The sequence below is a fragment of the Falco punctatus genome, assembly GCF_963210335.1.
Source record: "Falco punctatus genome assembly, chromosome: Z".
Classification (NCBI taxonomy): domain Eukaryota; kingdom Metazoa; phylum Chordata; class Aves; order Falconiformes; family Falconidae; genus Falco; species Falco punctatus.
Window position 1 is genome coordinate 75,419,348 of NC_137586.1, and position 22,374 is coordinate 75,441,721.

Consider the following 22,374-nt stretch of genomic DNA (forward strand, 5'->3'; position numbering starts at 1 on the left):
ATCTAAAATATTACCTCAGCCTCAGTTGGAGCAGGGTCTGCACGGTTTATGTGTTTCTGCACATTTTACGGATGTGTTACGTACGTTACAGAAGTTTGCACAGGCCGTGTTTATACCCACAGAGCACGCCGCGGGATCACGGGCCGGCGGCTGCCGGTGTGGTCCCCCCTTGCGGGGGCCAGGACGGCCGCCGCGGCCATTAGCTGAGACACCTCGCCCGCTGGCAAGCCCCGGCGGGACACCCCACCCGCGGCCCTGTGCGGCCCGTGGCGAGGCGGCATCTTCCCCCGCGGCCGCCGGCAGCCCCCCGCCGTGCGGCTGAAGGCGCTGGGACAAACGCCTCCAGGGCACCATGGCAACGGCGGCCGCGCCGATCCGGTGCGGGCGGCTGGGGAGCGCCCGTACAGGCTGAGGGCGAAATGGCCGCCGGAAAAGGCGGTGCCGCCTCGGCCGCTGGCGGCGGCGGCTTCCGGTGTCCCGGAGCGCGGCGGCGGCCCCGGCGAAGGCGAAAGCTGGATGTAGGGGGCCGGTGAGGGTCTGTGGGGCCGCCGCGCAGGGACCGGTGCTTGGGGAAGGCCGCGCCGCGAGGTGAGGGTGCGGGGGGATCGCGGGGGGATCGCGGGGGTCGGGGTCGGGGTCGGAGACGCTGTACGGCCGTGGAGGAAGGGATGGGTCAGGGGTGCCGCGGGGAGCGGCGACAGCTGCGGGGCTGCCCCGAGCTGGGCGCGAGGCGGCGGCGCGCGCAGGGCTGTCGGTGCCGGCGGAGCAGTGCTGGCGTGCCGCGGAGGGGTGCCCGCCTGCGGGGACAGGAGGTGTGCGGTGGTGTGGGTGGGCCCCGGCTGTGCGTGGGGTCAGTGCCAGGAACGTGCGGATCCCCGCTGGGCGCGGGAGGCGCGGGCGGGTGTTACGGCACGTCAGTGAGTGTGTGTGAGCAGAGGCGACGTGGGTCCCTGAGGCGTGCTTGGGGAGGGGGTTTCGCGCTCTGCGTGGAGAGGAGTCTCTGGTGGGCGATGTGGAGCTTGATGCAGTGCCGCTGGGGGAGGTCTCTGGGTTCTGAATGGATAGCCACAACAGGTTTTTGCAGAGCCGCAAGGGTCTGTGGATTACACGAACAAAAAACGGAGGTGTGGAGAGTGGCTTTTATGTGTGGGAAGCTGGTGGGCTTTGAAAGCTTCCTGGGGTAGAGGTGCCACGAGTGTGTGAAAGAGCTCGAACGCGGTCAGTAGGCATGGGCTATACATGAATGGCTAAATATTGGGCTTGGGGGAGTTTGCTTTCCTTATTTAGGTGGTTAAAGGTGATCACAGTAGATGACTTTTGGCCAGTGGTATGTGTGGGCAGTGCCAGGTGAAGGTGTATTTTGGTCTCGGTGTAAGAGGATTTTAACCATGAGAGAGGGATTAAGATGAAGCTGGGTCGGCGGTAAGGGAGGACAGGTCAGTCTTTGTTAGTGTGATCTGTTTGGGGAACGAAGAACGTGAATAGAATAGCCTAGGACTGAGGGTTAGGCAGAGTTCCTGAAGGAAGGAGAGGGTCTGTGATCATGAAAACTTTGTAGGTCAGGTCCTGGAGTACAGTATGTGAGGAAGTGAGTAATGGGGAGAGGGGAGCTAGAGCGGTGAGGGATGGTGTTGGGAGGCAATGAAAGAAATAGCTGTGGACAAAAAAATGCAAAAGGCAGTAGTCGGCGTTGTCCTGCTGGACTGCCAGGGAGCAGATGTTTTTAGTGACAGCCATCGTGTGTCCATCCCATCCCCCCCACTAACAGCCTAGTCATTCTAGCTAAAATCGGTGCCTACTGAATTCCATTGCTAAAAGGAGGAAAATGGCTAAGTGGAAGTTGTTTTTATGTAGATTAGAGATGTATTTAATACTTACATTAAAAGACAGGTTACAGGAACGCTGTATGTGCTGTTACAGTAACTCATTTAGAAGCACTAAATGTTTCTATTATTTTTGTATTATTTTACATATGGTGAAGGGCAATGCCAAGCTAAAATGCTTGTTAAATTGGAAGATTTGGCAAAGCAGTGTACCAGTTTAATCTTAAAAATAAGTAGGCTTATTACTTTCAGCAGAACTGGTCAAGTAAAGCAAATACCTAAGAACTGGCAGGTTCAGTTTGTAACCCTTACTTTAACTGTAAATGCTATTGTAGATTTAAACGGAACAATACAAATCTCACTGGTATCATCCATGTTTCATTTACTTGTGGGTATCGTGTAGTTTAGAAGTAGAAAGAGATCTGTATATTGAGTTGGCACAGCATCAGTGAATATGTGAGAAGAACGGTGCTTACACCTAATGAAGATCTAATTGGTTTCATTTTCCATTAATTGCTTGCTGTATTTGTTTTGGAAACCCTTTAAGAAGATACTTGTTATTTTGCTAAATAATAATTTAGGAAACAGCAAGAAATACTGTTTAAACGCAAAAATCTGTTTTAATGCTGAAGGTCATCAAGTACTGGGATATGTTGCCCAGGGATACTGGTGCGTTTCTATCTCTGGAGAGACTCAAAAGCTGACTGGGCAAGGTGGTTGACCCTGCTTTAATCAGGGGCACCGAGCAGATGATCTCCAGACATTTTTTCTAGCCTCAACTATTCTGTGATTCTGTAACTGGTAGTTCAGAGCTTCTCAGATTGAAGACTGTTTATCCCCAAGTCAATGCAAACATGTCTGTGGCTCTCCTGATACACAGGAAAACTCTTCAAATGGGTCTTCACAAACTTTGGCTTGGAATTGCTGCTCAGTTCTGTAGCATTTGTAAAATCTCTATGTAAGCTCTTACAGGGCACATCTTCAGGGTGTTGCTACCCTTGGCTTTAAATCACTCTGAATGTTGATATAAAAAGAATGGTTTGGTTGGTATGAAGTGAACTGCTGCTGCATATACCCAGTCTCAGTTGCCCATTAAAGTCTAACATAGGTAATTTTTGTTAATACAGAGAGATGAAAAAAGCAGAGACTGAACCTTCTTGAAGATTTTTTTTCCAAAGAGCCTAATAAGATACAGTGCTTCCATTTCAGCATCCCATGAATGTGTTGTTTGCAGTGCTAATCCTGGTGGTGTCTTTTAAAACTTCGTGTTTGACCAGTATTTTCCAAACCCTTTTGAGGTATATGGTCTCTACTGTGTTTGACCTATTGTTACCATGATGGATCAGTATGTTAAAAACTCTAAATTGAGTTGATTGTGTAGGTGTGTGTTTGCTGTTTTTTTTTTTAATGGTGTTCTTTAATGTTCAGGAAGAACTTAGAAAAGGTGAGAGTCTATATGCTTCAGCCACCATGTCTGGAATTGGCAATAAACGGACTGCTGGAGAGCCTGGCCCTTCTGCACCTCCAGAAAAGAAGGCAGGGGTTGAAGATTCAGGGACTACAGTGGAGACTATTAAGCTTGGTGGTGTTTCTTCAACGGTATGTCTTTCTTGCACACCCCCACTTAACCTCTTGCTTTTTTTTGTCTGGAAACAAAAATGTCTCTCTGCCTTCTGTATGAGCCCAGTGATCTGGCTTGTGTGCAATGTGCCCTGACTTGTGCCCCTGCACAGGAGGAGATGGACATCCGGACCCTACAGACCAAGAACCGTAAACTAGCAGAGATGCTGGACCAGCGGCAAGCTATTGAAGATGAGCTGCGGGAGCACATTGAGAAACTGGAGCGTCGGCAGGCCACTGATGATGCCTCTCTGCTGATTATCAATCGATACTGGAATCAGGTTAGTAACACACTTTGTTGTTTTATAGACACTTAGCTCTTGTATCTTCTTCTGTTCCACTGCTCTCCTATTATTTACATCCATTCTTTGTCTCGTCTGGTCTTGCCCGATGCATCATTCAGTTTGATGAAAATATCCGCATCATCCTGAAACGCTTTGACCTGGACCAAGGTCTTGGAGATCTTTTATCGGAAAGAAAAGCGCTTGTGGTACCAGAACCTGAACCAGACTCGGACAGTAATCAGGAGCGCAAAGATGAGAGGGAAAGAGGTGAGACACCTGGCTGGAGATGGTGGAGAAGATGCATTTCAGCTGTGGACAATGTTGATGTCCCTTTCTAAAGGGTGACAAAGGCTCTCTGATTGTGAAGAATGGTGATATGTTGTCTGCCAGAGAAAGTTCACTTTTTTGCACCTCTTTCTGTTCCCAGGTGAAGGACTGGAGCCAGCATTCTCCTTCCTAGCCACTCTAGCCAGCAGCACTAGTGAGGAGATAGAATCTCAGCTGCAGGAGCGTGTAGAGTCCTCCCGCCGTGCTGTTGCCCAGATTGTGACAATGTATGACAAGCTGCAGGAGAAAGTGGATGTGCTATCCCATAAGCTGAATAGCGGAGGTATGACCACGGTGGTTGATCGCTGTCTGATACTCAAGATTCCTCATCTATCCCCAGCTCAGACAAGATTCTGCATTGGAAGCATTAAGACGTAGTCTTCCTTGTGCCCATTTATTTTCCAAAATAAATGGGTTTAGCTTTCCAAACTCTTGATAACCAAAACCTCTAATAAAGACTAGTACTGTACACTTAGAAGTGTATTATAACTGCCTCTAAATTTGAATGCTGAGAACTTGGTCCAGTGTGTTGGGCTGAAGAAAGGCTTGTTTCTTCAAGGTGTGTGTTCATGCATTTGGGAAGTTACAGATTATAATTGAACCTTATCACCCAGCTGTCCTCAGCCATTGTGTAAAAGGCTTCATGCCTACAAGTGGAGAAGTGAAATCAGTATTGCAAACTGATGTTGGGCTCTTTCTCACTTGCAGTTTAGTAAAAGGTGTAGGTATAACCAGCCTTTCAGTTGCCACTGAGTTTCGAGCAAAATAGTAGCCATTTACTGGCTTGGTGTGCCCAATGTAGCTTTCAGTTCTGAACACAAAGCATGGTTCTGCAGAAGAAAGCCAAATGACTAGCTTCTGAAATTTAATGAAGATTCAATTTACAATCAGACGACTTTCTGAAAAACTTTGTTAGTTTAAGGTTAGAATTTTAATCTTTTCAATGAAAATTTAGATAGAATATCAACTTATGCTTGGTTTGTCTTCTGTTCAGTGTTCTGTGTGCCCTGATCAAGGTGCTCTGACAAGTCTAGCATTAGTGTAGCAAAGAATTACTGTCTTTAGTTGGCTGTAGTTTAAGTTTAAACTTGGCATTGTGTGCCAAGCATTGGCACTGTGCATCATGAGCCGGTATTCAGTTGCTGTAATTGGCATTTGGTATGTTAGCTCAAGCCACCTTTTGTAGCAGGTTTGCGCATAAGTTTGATCTGCATTAGGGTGTCACTGGGTTACAAGGGCATGTTCTGTGTTGCTGATACTGACACAATTGGAATGATATCTGACATTAGGGGATGGTAACTGACAATCAGAAATGCGTAATATGTTAAACTACAGAGCCTTTTGCTTAGTGAATGCAAGTCAAAGCTCTGTGTGGCTGGAGATCAGACCCTTGGGAACCACCTGCTGGAGAAATACAGTAAGCAGAAGAGAAAACCAGAAATTCCCTTTGCTGTGTTCTTTTTTCTTCCTTTGCTGAATTAAACTTGAAGAATTAAAGGCAGTCTTCCTTGATTTCCATTCATTTCCTTTTCTTGTGCACTTTTCAGATATTTCATTGATGGAAGAAGCAGTTCTGGAGCTTAATACCTACCTCTCACATGAAAATGGACGGCTGCAGGAGCTGGCTGATGTTCTTCAGGAGAAGCACCGAATCATGTCTCAGGAGGTATAAAGAGGAGAGAGAAAGAAATCTGCTTTGGGGTCCTGCTTAGAATGATTTGCAGTTGCTGTAGTTTGGAAAGCAAGTTATTGCCTTGCAGAGGGACAGGAACAATGTGGATTGAATGTTATGGAAAGGGTTGTTGTAGAGAACTATGTAGATTTTTTGTGTGATTCAGATGGATTTGCTTGTTATATCACTGAATGAAAAAGTATAACTAAACGAGTGATTCAAATGTAATTTTAAGAGGAAACAGAGCAGAGGAAGTGGTAAGGTGATGCTAAGGTGGCTTTGTAAACATTTGAGACACTTGATGTGACTTCCCTGACATTTCAAATTCTTTACTTTTTTTGCATCATGTATGAAAGTGTAATGACACTAATTACAAATTGATTCCTCTTATTAAGGGATTCATCTTATTTGCAGTATTTGTTTCAGGGGTTTCAGTTCCTCTGAAAACTCTGTTAATGCTGGCCTTGCCTAGTGTTAGATCGCCAAGCACTTCAGTGGTCTGTAAAGTAGATAAGGAGTGAAAAGCCTTTGAAGAAGCTGAAGTGGATGCCTCTGTACTCAGCCAGATTTCAGTTTTGTCTTATTTTCATTACTGAGCTGGGATTTAGACTGTAAAATTCAGGACAGTTCAATGAGTGGTCTGTTGACACAGCAAAAGATGGGAGTAAAGCACATGAATCCAGGGTATTAATCAAATAAGATTAAAATTTATACTGAGCAGTCTCAGAAAATGTTGATTCTGTTCAATATGCTGGCTGAAACACTCTTGATTGCAGTTCTCCAAGCTGCAAGAGAGAGTGGAGACAGCAGAATCTCGGGTGTCTGTTCTGGAGACTATGATTGATGACCTTCAGTGGGATATTGACAAGATACGCAAGAGGGAGCAGAGGCTCAACCGGCACTTAGCAGATATTCTGGAACGAGTAAGCACCATCTTTTTTGCTGGGAAACCAGAGGAATTGATGTAGTTTTGAGATATGTGACATCATCTAATGGTACTTTGCTGTGAGATCTGAGAATCTGTAGTGTACCTTCTTTGGTCTTGAACATGCAGCAGTCTTGGCGTATAATTAAGTATTGATGAAATCTGTTACCTTTTTTTACAGGTAAATTCGAAAGGGTACAAGGTGTATGGAGCTGGGAGCAGCCTCTATGGTGGCACTATCACCATTAATGCCCGCAAGGTAATGACACTGGAATGGTTGTAGGCATGGGGAAGAATAAGGTCAAGGAGAGCTTTATGCGTAGGGCCATAGATTGGAACAAAATTTAGATACCTCCTCTGCCACAAATCTGTGTGACTCTGGGCAAACCATTTTGTCTGTGTACAGGTTTCCTACTTATGAAATGGACATGATAGAAGTAGACTGTCTTGCTTGGTAATGCTAGTTGAAGTATGTAATTTCTCTTACTGTATAAACGGTGACTTAATTAGTACCCTCAGTAGATACATTAACAATAGGATTTACAAGCAGTTTATCCCCAACAGTTTGAGGAGATGAATGCAGAGCTGGAAGAGAATAAAGAGCTTGCTGGGAATCGCCTCAGTGAGTTGGAGGAACTACGCCAGGATCTCGAGGAAGTAACAACACAGAATGAAAAACTCAAGGTGAGACATCTGTCCCTATTTGAGGATGAAGGTGTTCTGTGTGGTTGATTACCCTCAGTCTTGCTGTACTGTTCTCTCTGGAAAACTACATTAGTGCTGTTCTGTTCTACACTTGCTCTTTAGCTGGGTTCCATTTTGTACAAGGTACTGTAAGTTATGTGACTCACACTGGCGGTTCAGTGCGTTGGTGACACCACGTGGTCATCAATGGACATTGTAACGGTTTATTTCGTGTTTTCCATTCTGATCTATTAAGTACATTTTAATGATGTCTAGTAAAAACTAATTTCACCTCTTTGGAAATATTGACTGTTCTCCACTTTTCCCCCGTCCTGTGCAAGTGGAACTAGAGAACTGAAAAAACTGTGGAACTTGTGTGGGAGAGCTAGACTTAAATCTTTCCCAGTGTGGTAGAATTGATAGATAGGAAACAGCATATGAGTTTCTTATGACTTAAAAGTGGTAACACAAAAAGTTGTGACTCTATAGTAGATAAGTTTATGATCTAGAGAATAATCTAAATTTTATCTTAGTGATCAATAGATCTGTTAGCCTGTTACAAGAAATGTCTGAGCTGATAACCTAAGTTACAGAGGTGAGGTTCCAGAAACAGTCTTGAGGTACCTCTAAATTATCTTTATCCGTATAAGTTTGTTTAGAGAGAAACATCATGTGGCTTACAACTTTATCTCTTACAGTTAAGCTGTATGTGTGTTTATATGTGTCTGTTTCACTGCTAGTAGTCACAATCATTTGCTAACCTTTTCTTGTTGGGAAAATTCAGATTCTGTACTTCCGCTTTCTCTTATTTATCTTGCTTTCAGTTGTTATGTCTCTTACTGGTAGAAAGCTAACATAATGCCTACTTACATATGTACGTGAGGAAGTGAGTAATGGGGAGAGGGGAGCTAGAGCGGTGAGGGATGGTGTTGGGAGGCAATGAAAGAAATAGCTGTGGACAAAAAAATGCAAAAGGCAGTAGTCGGCGTTGTCCTGCTGGACTGCCAGGGAGCAGATGTTTTTAGTGACAGTCATCGTGTGTCCATCCCATCCCCCCCACTAACAGCCTAGTCATTCTAGCTAAAATCGGTGCCTACTGAATTCCATTGCTAAAAGGAGGAAAATGGCTAAGTGGAAGTTGTTTTTATGTAGATTAGAGATGTATTTAATACTTACATTAAAAGACAGGTTACAGGAACGCTGTATGTGCTGTTACAGTAACTCATTTAGAAGCACTAAATGTTTCTATTATTTTTGTATTATTTTACATATGGTGAAGGGCAATGCCAAGCTAAAATGCTTGTTAAATTGGAAGATTTGGCAAAGCAGTGTACCAGTTTAATCTTAAAAATAAGTAGGCTTATTACTTTCAGCAGAACTGACAAGTAAAGCAAATACCTAAGGGTTACAAACTGAACCTGCCAGTTCTTATTTTCTTTTTTCTATTATTTATCTTCCTTTTGATTGTTATGTCTGTTTCTGATAGAAAGCTAACATAATGCCTACTTGCACATGCATTTTCTCTAGCTTTCGTCATACTTCTCTGTATGTCCATCTATCGATTTAAGTGATCATGGTTTTACAGTAAATCAATTTAAAAGGTATGTCATGTTTTCCAAGCTCATACCTTTGAGAGAAGATATTGCTGAGCCTGAGAATCAAAACCTTTCATTATGTGACTATGGGAGAGAAACAGCCTAGTGCATGTAGAGAAAGCACAGACTTTTAAAATTGGATACTGAAGCATATCACTTGCATCTACTTCACAGCAGTGCTATTAAAGTTCTGCTTTGGCTTTGATTGTGACAGCTTGATTCACTGTGCTTCTACCTTGGAAAACAGATCCTGAAGACAAGGAGCTGATTTTTCTTTCTGTGGCATTTTCTTGTGTCCTGCCTAGGTTGAGCTGCGACGAGCAGTAGAAGAGGCTGTGAAGGAGACCCCAGAATATCGCTGCATGCAGTCCCAATTTTCTGTTTTGTATAATGAGAGTCTCCAGCTGAAAGCACATCTTGATGAGGCCCGCACCCTGCTTCATGGCACCCGCACCACACACCAGCGTCAGGTGGAACTAATTGAGGTAGCACCTCTGCTTCATCAGACTAGAGAACATTGTCATCCCATTGAGTATCACTGCTGGGTCTGGGTAGCTCTGGGATTGGTCAGGAAATCTATCTTCCTGGCAATAATTCATCTGTTCTGGTACCTCATGTTGATGAGGTGAGAGAGATACTCCAGGGTCACAGCACCAAGTTCTGTCCCCTTCTTACTCCTCAGAGAGATGAGGTCAGTCTTCACAAGAAGCTACGCACAGAGGTGATACAGCTGGAGGACACCCTGGCACAAGTCCGCAAAGAATATGAGATGTTGAGGATAGAGTTTGAACAGACGCTTGCTGCCAATGAACAAGCAGGTATAGAGTTTTTCTGCTGTGCTTAAAAACGAACACCCCTGACCCCCCACACCCCACCACTGCCTGTTAGAGGCTGCATTGCGGTAAAACACCTAGTTTGATTCTTTGATATTGTTAAATACTTGTTCTGGCAGGTGTCTGTCTCAAAACCCAAAGCTTTTCAAGTATTTTATGGTAGGGCAGTTCCATGTGATCTGACTTCATTTTAGACGCTGCAAAATACGTACATTTTGCTAATAATTTGGTTTATGACAGACTGGATTAATTTACATGTCTGGAATGACAGCCTGGATAGGAAACCAATAATTTTCAAATTTAATCAGAGGAAATAAAGAAGTTATTTTTAAAGTAGCATTCAGATCATAGAGATTTTTTGTAGCATGACACGCTTCCCTTGGGAATGTGGGAAAAAAAGTCATGTTAAGGGGAAATAAGGAATGGGAATTTGCAATAACTTAATGGTTGCATGTAAAACTGGCATGTGTTTTATTTCTCTGTTGTGTGGCAGAATGATAACAGTCTTATTTTGGTTCTTTGTCAATGTCACTTACCTTGTTCTCCATCTCCGTGAGAGTCCTCACAGACGGTTGGCAGAAGTATGGTTTGTTACAGTTGTGTTTCTGGTTTTGTAGGCCCAATTAATCGGGAGATGCGTCATCTCATCAGCAGCCTCCAAAATCACAACCACCAGCTGAAGGGAGAGGTGTTAAGATACAAGCGCAAACTGAGAGAGGCCCAATCTGACTTGAGCAAGGTACCAGAGCAGGAAATGCCGGAAAATAGCAGAAAGTGCTTAAGAGAAGGAGGAATGCTGTCATCTGTGCCTACAATATCAGCCTTTCTGATATGGCAGGCAGGATGCAATGTAATTTTCAATGGAGCTCTACAGTCAACAGCTTCCACTTACCAAATGAATGGTCTTCCTTTGTAGCTGTATAGTGCTGCATGAAAAGCAACAGCAATTACGGAAGGGGCATGCAAGCATATTACTGGAAGGTGAGGGAAGCAGGGGATAAGGTAGATTTCTGGCTAAGAACTTAATGGTTTGTTTTCTTCTGTGTCGTCTTCCTCTGTATTCCACAACAGATCCGCTCTCGCAGTGGTAGTGCTCTCTTACAGTCCCAGTCCAGCACTGAAGACACAAAGGAGGAACCTCCAGAGATCAAGCAAGAACCTGATGATCCTTCTGCCCAAATCTCTGTCCCAAAGGCTGCTTCTGAAGATGTTAATGAAATTAAGGCCAGGCGAGATGAAGAGGAACGGGAGCGAGAGAGGCGCGAGAGGGAGAGGGAACGAGAGAAGGAAAAAGAGAAGGAGAGAGAGCGAGAGAAAGAGAAGGAAAAGGAAAAGGAACGAGAGCGGGAGAAGCAGAAACAGAAGGAATCTGAGAAGGAGAGAGAGTCCAAAGAGAAGGAGAAAGGGAAGCATGAAGATGGAAGAAAGAAGGAGGCTGAAGTGATCAAGCAGCTGAAGGCTGAGCTCAAGTAAGAGTTACTGTGCCTCCCTTTCCTGCTTCAGTAGTGCCCAGACCGGTGTGTTTGCATGAGATGACTTAGAGCTCAGTCTTAGCAGATTACCTTTGCTGAAGTGAAGTGAGAGATTTCTGGCACCCTGTGTATCTTAATTGTGGTTTGTACAATGTAGTAACATTTCTCCTACAACAGCCTAAAGCATGAATTACCGAACCAGATACTCCATGGTGTGGGTCAAGCAATCTTTATTTCTTGCTGTTGTAACAATTGGGTAAAGCGTTACAGCAGCAGGGCATGGTAGTCTTCCCTGTCCTGGATCAGTACCAAAGCAATAGCGGATAGTTTGTTGCTTACTATTAGAGTAAGTTTCCTCCCCACCCCAGTTCTGTTAGCTTTTCAACCCATGTCAACTTGTTTCTCTTCAGCCTCCAGCTTGTACTCCTTGGCTATTTTATACTACTGGAGTAAGATGAGCCAAGGATGACTCCATATGCGTATCATGTTGGAGACATGGCTCTTGTGCTAGGTATGTGACAGCATAGCTTTCCTGTTGTGTTCTCACAGTTGTCTACCTCCCTGTCTTCAGGAAGGCCCAGGAGAGCCAGAAGGAGATGAAGCTGTTGCTAGATATGTACCGCTCTGCCCCCAAAGAGCAGAGAGACAAAGTGCAGCTGATGGCAGCTGAGAAGAAGGCAAAAGCTGAGGTAAATCCTATTTCGCTTCCCTTTTTCTCTTTAGCCTGTTACTTAAAACTTCTTTTTGGATACACTGCACCTGAACCGTGTTGTTTCTGTCTTTTGAACTCAAGATTGTCCCTTTTCTCATCTTTGTCACTTAGAAGAGAGATCGGAATGGTCTGGAGATGAACAGGGAGGTTTTGGGATGCCCTGGTTTGAGAAGGGATGATCCCTTTGCCCAGGCTGAGGGACATGGCTCCAGCTTTCTCAGCTGCAGGTTTAACCCGTAGTGAAGCTGAGCACATGTCATGGAGACATACACACACAGAGGACCCTGACATGGCCAGCCAGGCTGCCACAGGCAAGGTGCTGCCTTCAACAGCATGTGCATATAGGACTCATAAAATGCAAGCACAGACAGACAAGTCCTCTTCCTCTTACTCATCTGGCAGAGATAGAATGTCAGTAGCAAAGGCATGTGCACAACAGTCTAGGTGCACAAGTACACACACATCTGCAGATCCCTCCAGTACCAGCACGGCCCCTCTGCCTGGTACCCCTGTGATCCCGGGTCTCTTACCTTCTTTTCATATACGTCTCATCTGTAGCTAGCACTTAATGCGCCACACATACACATGGTGTAGAGAGCTGGATTACACAGAAATAGTTAAAATACTTGATAAGAAGATACCAGAAGATGGAACAGGCTGTGGTGATCATGCTCAGGGCTGATTCAGACAAGTGTGTAGTGACAGCATACGTTTCACACATGACTGGCTCCTTTTATACCCTCCTCTGTGTAGCCTGAATTTGTTCATCCTTGCTCTCCCCCTGCATGTCCCTCCCTGGTTTGTACAGCCCTTCTAGTCCAGGATCCACCCCTGGTTTACAGTCTTATCAGTTGCAAAGTCCAGACTGATCTTGCTGGAAGTGCCTGTAGTTTTTTGATAGCCTGTCAGCTGTTGTGACTGGGAAGGTTTGTTTCTTGTCTTTGCTCCCTGTTTGTTTTGTCAGGTCTGTGTCTCTGTATCCTTCCCCACATCGCCCTGTTTGCGGTTGATAGGGCCCACTGATTTGAAGAATCAGCCACCAATATTCGAGTGAGCGGAGGTTATCTTTATTCGGCAGCGCTGGCTGCATGGGGGATCGCTCCATCAAAGTCGTGCACCCCAAGAGAACTTTTCAGCCCCCTCTTTATACAAGTCACTCATGTCTTTTCATTAACTTTCCGGGAAATCATTTACATATTCATTACAATTCCGGGAACTCATTTACATATCTCGATAAACTAGTGACAGTGATTTAAGTCCTTGTCTTTGCCACATTATATAAACAACAGGAACTTAGGACCAGATAGCCTTTTTAAAGATGACAAATCCAAGCGATTAGTACATCCGTCGTGTTAGCAATAAGGGTCCTTGGATGTCTCCCAACTTTTAGATAAATGTAAGTACATCATCCTATAGATAATTGGTACATCATTCATCATTCACCACAGTCAGATAAGTGTGCTGGAATAAACATTCTAACACCCTCCCATGCTCTCATCAATTAGTGTTACTTGACCAGGCTTGGTTCTCATTACTGCCTTCCGTATCATTTGTCTGTCAGGTTTGTGTCTCTGTATTTTATTTATGGCTTCCTCCTTTTCTTATTATCTCTTTTTGTATTGAAAAAGGTCCTTGAGCAAATGCTCTTAAAGGAGCACATAATCTCTCTGTCCGCATACACATACAACTGCAAGAGACTGCTCTTGATAAAAGATGCTATAGAATTTTCAAAGGGTCTGAAATCAAGATCTTGGGCTTACAACGCATTGTAGTGGTCCGTCTCCATTAATACACTGTTCTGTCAAAATGAGGTGCGTTTTCTTTTCCCATGGTTTGAAGGCGGTTTCTGCAGATTTTAGAGATTGTGGGGAAAACAGGTTCTTAACAATGTTCAGGCCACATCAGGTTTAGTGTCATTTTTGTTTTGTCCTTGCTGTAGCTGGAAGAACTGAGGCAGAGGGTGAAAGAACTGGAAGACAAGGAGAAAAAGGAGAGTAAAAAGATGGCTGATGAGGATGCCCTCCGCAAGATCCGAGCAGTGGAAGAACAAATTGAGTATTTACAGAAGAAACTAGCCATGGCTAAGCAGGTGAGAAGTTTCTGACAAGTTCTGTCTTGGTTGGAGCACCTGAGAAGGAACTGCCTTTAGGTTACAGCCAGGAAGATAACCTGAGAGAGGGAATTTCTGTCTCTCTGTGTGCTGGAGATGCAAGTTTTGTCCCTTTTTATCAAAGGGGGAAAAAACCTAACCAGCAAAAAACCTAGCAACAATCAAAAGAATGCCACAACATCAGGGTGTCAAACCTTATGGTGCAGGGTGGTGAGGAATGTTTAATCATTTGTGGCCCAGGTGATGAGTGCAGAGGAGAGATGGCTGGATCAGCTGTCACGATTTAACCCTGGCTGAATGCCAAATGCACACCAAAGCCAGTTTATCACTCTCCTCCTCAACTGGACAGGGGAGGGAAAATATAACAAAGGGCTTGTGGGTTGAGATAAGGATAGGGAGATCATTTAGCAGTTACCGTCATAGGCAAAACAGACACAGCTTGGGAAAAATTAGTTTAATTTATTACCATTCAAATCAGAAAAACACCTTCCCCCCACTCCTCCCTTCTTCCACCTGTGCTTATTTTAATTCCCGATTTCTCTACCTCCTCCCCCTGAGTGGCACAGGGGAACGGGGAGTGGGAGTTATGGTCAGTGCATCATGTATCGTTTCTGCTGGTCCTTCTTCCTCACACTCTTCCCCTGCTCCAGCATAGTGTACCTCCCATGGGATACAGTTCTCCACGAACTTCTCCAACCATGAGTCCTTCTCATGGGCTGCAGTTCTTTGCAAACTGCTCCAGCGTGGGTCCCTTCCACAGGGGTGCAGTCCCTCAGAAACAGGCTTCTCCAGCCCACAGGGTCACAAGTCCTGCCAGCAAATCTGCATCAGTGTGGGCTTCCCACAGGATCACAGCCTCCTTTGGGCATACCCCTGCTCCAGTGTGGGGACCTCCCATGGGCTGGAGGTGGATATGTGCTCCACCACTAACCTCCATAGGCTGTAGGGGGACAGCCTGCCTCACCATGGTCTTCAGCCATGGGTTGTAGGGCAATCTCGGCTCCAGCACTTGGAGCACCTTCTCCTCCTTCAATTACCTTTGTGTTTGCAGAGTTCTTTCTCACATGTTTTTCAGTCCTTCTCTCTGGCTGTCACTGCACAGCAGTTTGTTCCCCTTTATTACATATGTTATGCCAGAGTTGCTATCACCCTTGCTGCTGGACTCATGGCCAGCAGCAGTTTTTTCTTGGAGCTGGCTGGCATTGGCTCCATTGGACATGGGGGAAGCTTCTGGCATCTTCTTACAGAAGCCACGCCTGTAGCCTCCCCCCTGCCCCGTTACCAAAACCTTGCCATGCAAACCCACTACATCGGCTTTTAGAGGAGGAGGCTACAATTTCTTTTTAGAAGTATTACCTGCACAGTTCATATAGTTAATACATGTGCATGGTACTGTGACATATGTTATTCCATAAAAAGGGCTTGATCTAATGATAAGAGAGCAGGACTACAGCAGGGGAGGGCAAGCCGGTGACTTAACATATACCTGTTTAGAATTCAGATTATTTTCCTTATAGTACAGAACCATTCTGTCTTGTTGCTTACTCCTTTAATGTTGAAGTGGCTGAAGTGAGTTTAAGGGGCTTGGCAATCTGTTAGTTGGAAGCTGTCAAGTTGTCCACATGTAGAATTCTTAATCTAGTGTATGTTAACAGCTATTTAGCTAGCTGCCTGAAGTTGGGAGTTGGTTTCTGCCCAGTTCTGGCAGCAACTGTGTCACAGCTGATTTTGCCAGCAGACAAGCTACAGTCTGTGAATGCTTGTGGAGATCACCATTTCTTTTCTTCACCCTCTAATTCAGGGCATTTCTGCTGTGGTGTAGACTTCTGGGGAGCACTTTTTTCTGCTTGCTGGGAAGATACTGTTCTCTGATACTGAGACATCTTCCTTCATCTGATCTAGATTTGGTGTCTCTGAGTAAAATGTTCAGGGTTGTTGTAGGGGATGCAGGATACAGTTTTTCTAGAGCCTATGATTCTTTTCCAGGAGGAGGAGGCCCTGCTGTCGGAAATGGATGTCACAGGGCAAGCCTTTGAAGACATGCAGGAACAGAACATCCGCTTGATGCAGCAGCTACGGGAGAAGGATGATGCCAACTTCAAGCTGATGTCAGAACGCATCAAATCCAACCAGATCCACAAGCTGCTGAAAGAGGAGAAGGAGGAGCTGGCAGACCAAGTTTTGACGCTGAAGACACAGGTAACCTGGGAGGAGAGAGGACAACAGAACTGATGGGGGAAGGTGGAGATGTGGGTTAACTCTTGATAGGCTGCTAAGCTCCACACAGCTGCTTACTCACTCCCCCAGAGCAGGATAGGGGTGAGAATCGGAAGGACACAAGTGAGAAAACTGGTGGGTTGGAGTGAAGATGGTTCAGTAGTTAAAGGAATGCTCTGTGCGCAAGCAAAGCAAAACGAGGAATTCATTCGCTAGTTCCCATGGCAGGCAGGTATTCAGCCATCTCTAGGAAAACACATAATTGTTACTTGGGAAGACAAATGCTGTAACTCTGAACATCCCCCCACTTCCTTCTTTCCACCAGTTTTTATTGCTGAGCAAAGCGTCATATGGTACAGAATATCCCTTTGGTCGGTTTGGGTCAGCTGTCCTGGCTGTGTCCCCTCCCAGCTTCTTGTACACCCACAGTCTAGCTGCTGGCAGGCAGCATGAGATGTGGAAGGTCTTGATGCTGTGCAAGTACTGTTCAGCAATAGCTAAAACAGTAGTGTGTTACTGACACCGCTTTGATCCCAAATCCAAAGTACAGCACCATATAAGCTGCTATGAAGAGAACTAACTGTATCCCTGCCAAAATCATTACAGGAGGAAATGCTCCCTTAATCCCCTATGCTGCATCAGACTTCAAAGGGACCTGTTTTAGTAAGAAACAGACTGCTGTATAACGTGACCTACAGGTTTATTGCTATGGAAAGCAGGAGGGGGAGGGAAAGTGAGAAGTCATTTTCCTGTTGTAATGGTGTTCTACATATATATCCCGCCATCCTTGGAACCAAGGTGGAACTGTGCACACTGCCTTGCAGAAATCCTCTCAGCCACCTTCCAAAAAAAACAAACCTCTTTGTTGCAAATATTTGACCGCTAGGTTTTGAAGTGTTCACTGAGAGGTCTGGACACAGCTTTTAGACTGCTAATGTGTCTTTTCAGGGAGAAAAAGGCAAGTGGAGACGTAACCTTGGTAATGGGGAGGTGGGGATAGTTTTAGCATGCAGCTTTAATGACACCTTTGAAGACCTGCAGAGCATGCATTTCAGTGCTTTTTCACCTTCTTTCTCCCTTTCCAAGGTGGATGCCCAGCTGCAGGTTGTACGTAAGCTAGAGGAGAAGGAACACTTACTGCAAAGCAGCATTGGAACAGGCGAGAAAGAGCTAGGTCTCCGAACACAGGCCCTGGAAATGAATAAACGCAAGGTGAGAGATTGCTTGATTTCCTCTTGGATTGTAAGATGGAATTCTTGTCTCGTGGGAAGCATAGAAGGTATTCACTGGTATTATGGAACCTGATATTCCCTGGTGTTGGACTACTGTACCAGAAGGCTTAAGGAGTCCTGAAGAGAGTTCTTACTAAAGTATTGTAGACTGATATTTCCTTTGGTAAGGAGGAGGAGGAGGTCATAGGCATTTCTGTGAAAAGTCTGATTAGGGAGCTCAAGTAAGGTGCCTTCAAAAGGAAAGTTATTATGAAAGAAGAGGCAGCAGCCAGATGAAGTTAACTGGAGTCAAAGCTTTTACAGGAAGGATGGGGCAAGTAAAAGGAAAATATGTCTGGGGAGTGTTCAGACCTTTAACAAATATCTAAGATCAATCGGCTGGTTATGAGTAAAATAAGACTAAGTCTCATGGTTGATACTGCCGTTGTTATTAAATCTTCAGTAGAAACGGAGGTGTGTCATTAAAATGGAAAGGAAGGCATAAGTACCACTATGAAGAGGAGATGATGGGAATTCAGCGCAATCAATTGTGCTTAATATCACAAGCTGTGGTATTGATGGAACTAACAGATTCATTGGTGCAGGGACAGTTAGAAAGTGGTAGGAGAACTGGTGAACAGAGAAAATGATTAAAAAATACTTTCACTTCTTCTAGTTCACCTGTAGAACTGTCTCTGAATGATGTAGTAGAGAAAATTTAGAAGGTGGAAGGCTGAAAATAGTCGAACAAGAGAATTGTGTGGTTAGGGTTTTTCTAGGTGACGTGCATTGTAGTGTGACAGAGGTTGGCTCTACGGAAGAGGAACGTTGAGTCTAAATGGTGAGAACTTTAAAAAGAAGATATTTTGCTGCTGAAATAATGTTTGGGGAGTAATTCCAGTTACTCTGTTTGAAAGTACTATCATTAGACTGAAAAAATCTCTAGCTGCTTGAAAATTATTTTGTGAGCAGTCTTGGATTGCCAGGCAGAGGGACTAGAAATCACGAGAGCTCTTTTTCCATGTTTTATACTTATGTACTGGTTTTCTTTTTCAGGCCATGGATGCAGCCCAGCTTGCAGATGATCTGAAAGCCCAGCTAGAGCTGGCTCAGAAGAAGTTACATGATTTCCAAGATGAGATTGTAGAAAACAGAGTAACTAGGGAGAAAGAGATGTTCAACTTCAAAAGGGCTGAGGTATATACTTCATGCACAGTGCTTCTGTATCTTACCTGCTTCGGTGTCTGTCTCATTGTAGATTGAGCTTGGAGTGGGTTTCAACTACGCTACTTTTTTTTGGGTCCAGTTTCGCTTTGATTTTAGCTTCCTCAGGTCTTGGCTCTTTCAGATTTTGTCCACTGATGACTGACGATACATGTAGCACCAGAGGATAATGTCATCTGTTGTGAATCTGTTGGACTATCAGGGTTGAAAGTGTGGGTGGAGTGACTTAGCCAGGTTCACTGTTGGCCAGGTGCTAGTTCTCTTTGGTCCCTGAAGAAGCCGTGACAGAGAATATACTGCTCATGTACTTGGTCTCTTGTTTTTATGCAGGAAGATATATCTAGGTTGCGCAGGAAGCTGGAGACAACCAAGAAGCCTGACATGGTTCCCAACTGTGATGAGATACTGATGGAAGAAATCAAGGATTACAAAGTGAGTAGCTGTCTCAATCAACTTGTCTCTTTAACTTTCCTTTAGTCAAAAGGCTGTGTAGTTATGTTGTCAGTATTTGACATCTTTTTGTCTGTACTCTGGCACTGTAGCCCTATCTTGCATTGAAGAAAACACTTTCTTTTTACCAGGAATGGAAGGACTTTCAGCTTCAGTCATCTTTTAACATACCCAATGCAATGCAGTGAGCCCTCACTGTAATGTTTCTGTCTTGCAGGCCCGGCTGACCTGCCCATGCTGTAACATGCGCAAAAAGGATGCTGTGCTCACAAAGTGCTTTCATGTCTTCTGTTTTGAGTGCGTGAAAACACGCTATGACACCCGGCAGCGTAAATGCCCCAAATGCAATGCTGCTTTTGGTGCCAATGATTTTCATAGGATCTACATTGGTTGATTCTTTCCACTGGAGTGATGGAAAGTTGCCACTTAGGCTGGCCACCCAGCCCCCCTCACTTTCTGTGATTGTCACCTTTGGGACAGTCAGTGCTTCTTTCTGTTGATCTGCAGTCTCTTCTGGGAAGTATGGTTAGGGTACGGAAAGAAATGGATTTTGGGTCTTGTTCCTTTCTTGTCCCTTTTATTTTTGCCCTCAGTTTTTGTGGATTCTTTGTGCCTGAGAGGAGATTTCCCATCCATCACTTTAACACTGCCAAGTTGCAAACATCTAACTGAAGTCCTGCCTTCATGGGCTAAAAGCTGTCTGTGGTGCAGCAGAGATGAGACCTTGGAGCTTGCTTTGGATGTTAATTATTAAATCCAGTCAAGATATGGTAGTATTTCTGAGAATGAAGTTTCCTAGTTAACAGGCCAAATAATGAACAAATGGGTAAACTTCAGCAGACTTCAGTGCAGTGACTCCTTAGACATATATCTTCCAGAGTCAGGGCAAGAATCCGTGAAGGCTGATGCATTAGAAAAACATTGTCCCTACCCCCAAAAGCAAACACACATCTTAGTATCCAGGGGAGGAGAAAGAGAAGATGTTGGAGAATCTTTGAAAATGGCATTCCACTGATGAACCCTGGTTGATGTGGTTATCTTCCCCTAGGCTGAGGCATTGCTGTCCTTGTCCTTAGTTTCCAGAAGAGAGTTTTTAGAGGTTACTTAGTTGCAAGTTTTCATCTTTCAATGCACAAAACCTAATGAAAGCTGTTGTCTGGGTTATTTTTCTGTTGCTTTTTTTTCTCCTGATGGTGGTATCTGTCTGTGCCGCTGTCTTTTGTCTAGTTATTGGAAACATTTTTCACAAGTTTTAAGCTTCTAAAATAGGTTAATTTCTTCCTTCCTTTGCTTTCAAAAAATGGTTGATTAAAACAACCTTTATCCTTTTGGCTGTATCTTCACCACCTTACTCCTGACACAACAGAAGGGCCAAGATGCTCAATTATTTGCAGTCATTTTGTCATGGCTGCTGGGAATTTTGTGAAAGAATAAGGTACAGGTTATAGTCTCTATGCTTCCTTTAGTGCAAAGCTATATTTGAAGTCTGCTTCTAAAAATCAAAATGTGAACTCATTTATTTACAACATGCCTTGACAGGGCATAGTGGTTTTTTTCTGTAAACTTAATTTTCTTGGAAGGTGCAACAGTCAGAGGTTTGTCTCATCTGTGTCCCTTCCTTGAATCACAGAATCTGTATTACCTTCCTGTATTCAGTGTAGGAAATAAACAATAGCAAAGTGAAAGTGAATAATCACACACTGTTTTAGAGTATGCATTATTATTTTTACCTTTCTGAAAACATTCAGAACATATAAATGAAAACTTACAAATTATAAATCCTGAAAAGTGAGAAGGAACACATGGTGCTATCTTTGTAAGGGGAAGCTGGGATGCTGAGGATCTGTGGTGTGGCTTTAGGTTTGTTACAACGTGTGCAGAAGAAATGAAAGCAGAGCTGCCTCAGCTTTCCCTGGAAATTGCTCCCTGGATTACAGTTTCTGACGTCAAGTTGGAGAAAAAAGTTTAATAGGAATACTTGTGCTGATGGTAGGCTTTGTGGCACAAATGCTTGTTCATCAAAACTAGGACCTGGATCACCAGCAAAAATTGTCTCCACCTTCATACAGCTTTGCTGTAACAGCAGACTTTTACAGCTGTGAGCAACAATCTGAATTAAACAACCCTTTAGAGAGGTGCAAAGCCCCTTTACCCTTTCCTAGTCATTAGGTTGCATCACCTTTCTGCTGAAAAACAAGCCTGAAGCTTTTGTGTGTGTAATGGCAGTGCTGGGTTCACTCTGGTCGTGGTAGGAAACAAACACTTGAAATAGTCTGGATTTTTTTTACAGATGAGGTTTGGAAACTGCTGTTTTCCGTCACCAAGAAAAAATTATTTTCTTATTTTAAGGTAATCTATTTTAAGCTCAGGAAGTCCTTGAAGGTCATTTTGGAAGTGACTGAATTTTTGTCTGTGTTTGTCATTTGTACACTGAGGAACAGTGAAAAATTTTAGATGGTCTGTTTTGACTAGCCAGAATGAGTGGAAATAGTTAAATGTTTACCAAGACTAGAAGTATTTTGGGGTAAAAGAAGGGGTGACGTGTTCTTTATAAAAAATCTGTCTAAATTCAGTGTCTGAGCCAGAGTAATGAAGTGTAAACAAAGAAAAAGCCTCATCTACAGTCTCCAGGGCATTTCCTTGTCATAGAAAATCCTTCCTTGTGCTTATGCCACGTGCAGGCATTGACATATATGTGATACTCCCCATCCCATAAAAAGCTACAACAGTCTTTTTTTTCTGTCTCCTATGGGATTTGGCTGGTGCAGTAGTTGAGTAAAAAATAACATGCCAAAATATGTCTCTTTTGGGGCAACAGTAACTTGGACCTTCTTTGTAAAGGCTTCCAGTTGGTGCTGCAGTGATTTGGAGCAACCTCTGTTCTGCACTTGATCTGGGAGTAGACCCCAAGGCACCCACCAGAGATAGAGATTTTTGCTTAACATTACTAGGTGGCTGACATTTTTTCATTTGTTTTTTTTTTTTTTAAATGAAGATTGATTTGTTGAAAGATTGTGTGTTTGGGTTGGAACATTGAAGTAAACTATACGCTTTTGTTTTAAAAAAATAATCTTTTTCTGGGCTTATGCATGTGGAGATAAGAATGTAACAAACTGTTAATAAACACACTGATAAAACTGGGCTGAAATATTTCTTTCATAGTCTTTGCTCTTTTCATTATTATGAGACAGTGTTTCAGATGTTCTAACCAAACG

The 22,374-nt window shown here is 44.0% G+C and overlaps 1 protein-coding gene across 1 annotated transcript; it reads left to right on the forward strand.

Moving 5' to 3' along the window:
• Positions 1 to 484: 484 nt before the first annotated feature.
• On the forward strand, positions 485 to 22,300 carry RNF20 (ring finger protein 20). The gene is made up of 21 exons (XM_080370988.1): positions 485 to 588; positions 2,953 to 3,010; positions 3,250 to 3,422; positions 3,557 to 3,724; positions 3,847 to 3,994; positions 4,155 to 4,337; positions 5,602 to 5,720; positions 6,503 to 6,649; positions 6,833 to 6,910; positions 7,216 to 7,335; positions 9,236 to 9,415; positions 9,613 to 9,748; positions 10,381 to 10,502; positions 10,835 to 11,232; positions 11,807 to 11,924; positions 13,887 to 14,036; positions 16,044 to 16,256; positions 17,361 to 17,486; positions 18,542 to 18,682; positions 19,040 to 19,141; positions 19,377 to 22,300. Exons 3-21 carry the CDS (start codon positions 3,294 to 3,296, stop codon positions 19,551 to 19,553), a joined length of 2,955 nt encoding a protein of 984 aa, XP_080227114.1. The 5' UTR covers positions 485 to 588; positions 2,953 to 3,010; positions 3,250 to 3,293; the 3' UTR covers positions 19,554 to 22,300.
• The last annotated feature ends 74 nt before the right edge of the window (positions 22,301 to 22,374 follow it).

Coding starts and splice junctions, on each gene's coding strand:
- RNF20 (XM_080370988.1), top strand. CDS start 3,294: ATGTCTGGAATTGGCAATAAACGGACTGCTGGAGAGCCTGGCCCTTCT. Junction 5,721..6,502: donor ACCGAATCATGTCTCAGGAG/GTATAAAGAGGA, acceptor TCTTGATTGCAG/TTCTCCAAGCTGCAAGAGAG. Junction 11,925..13,886: donor AGAAGAAGGCAAAAGCTGAG/GTAAATCCTATT, acceptor TCCTTGCTGTAG/CTGGAAGAACTGAGGCAGAG.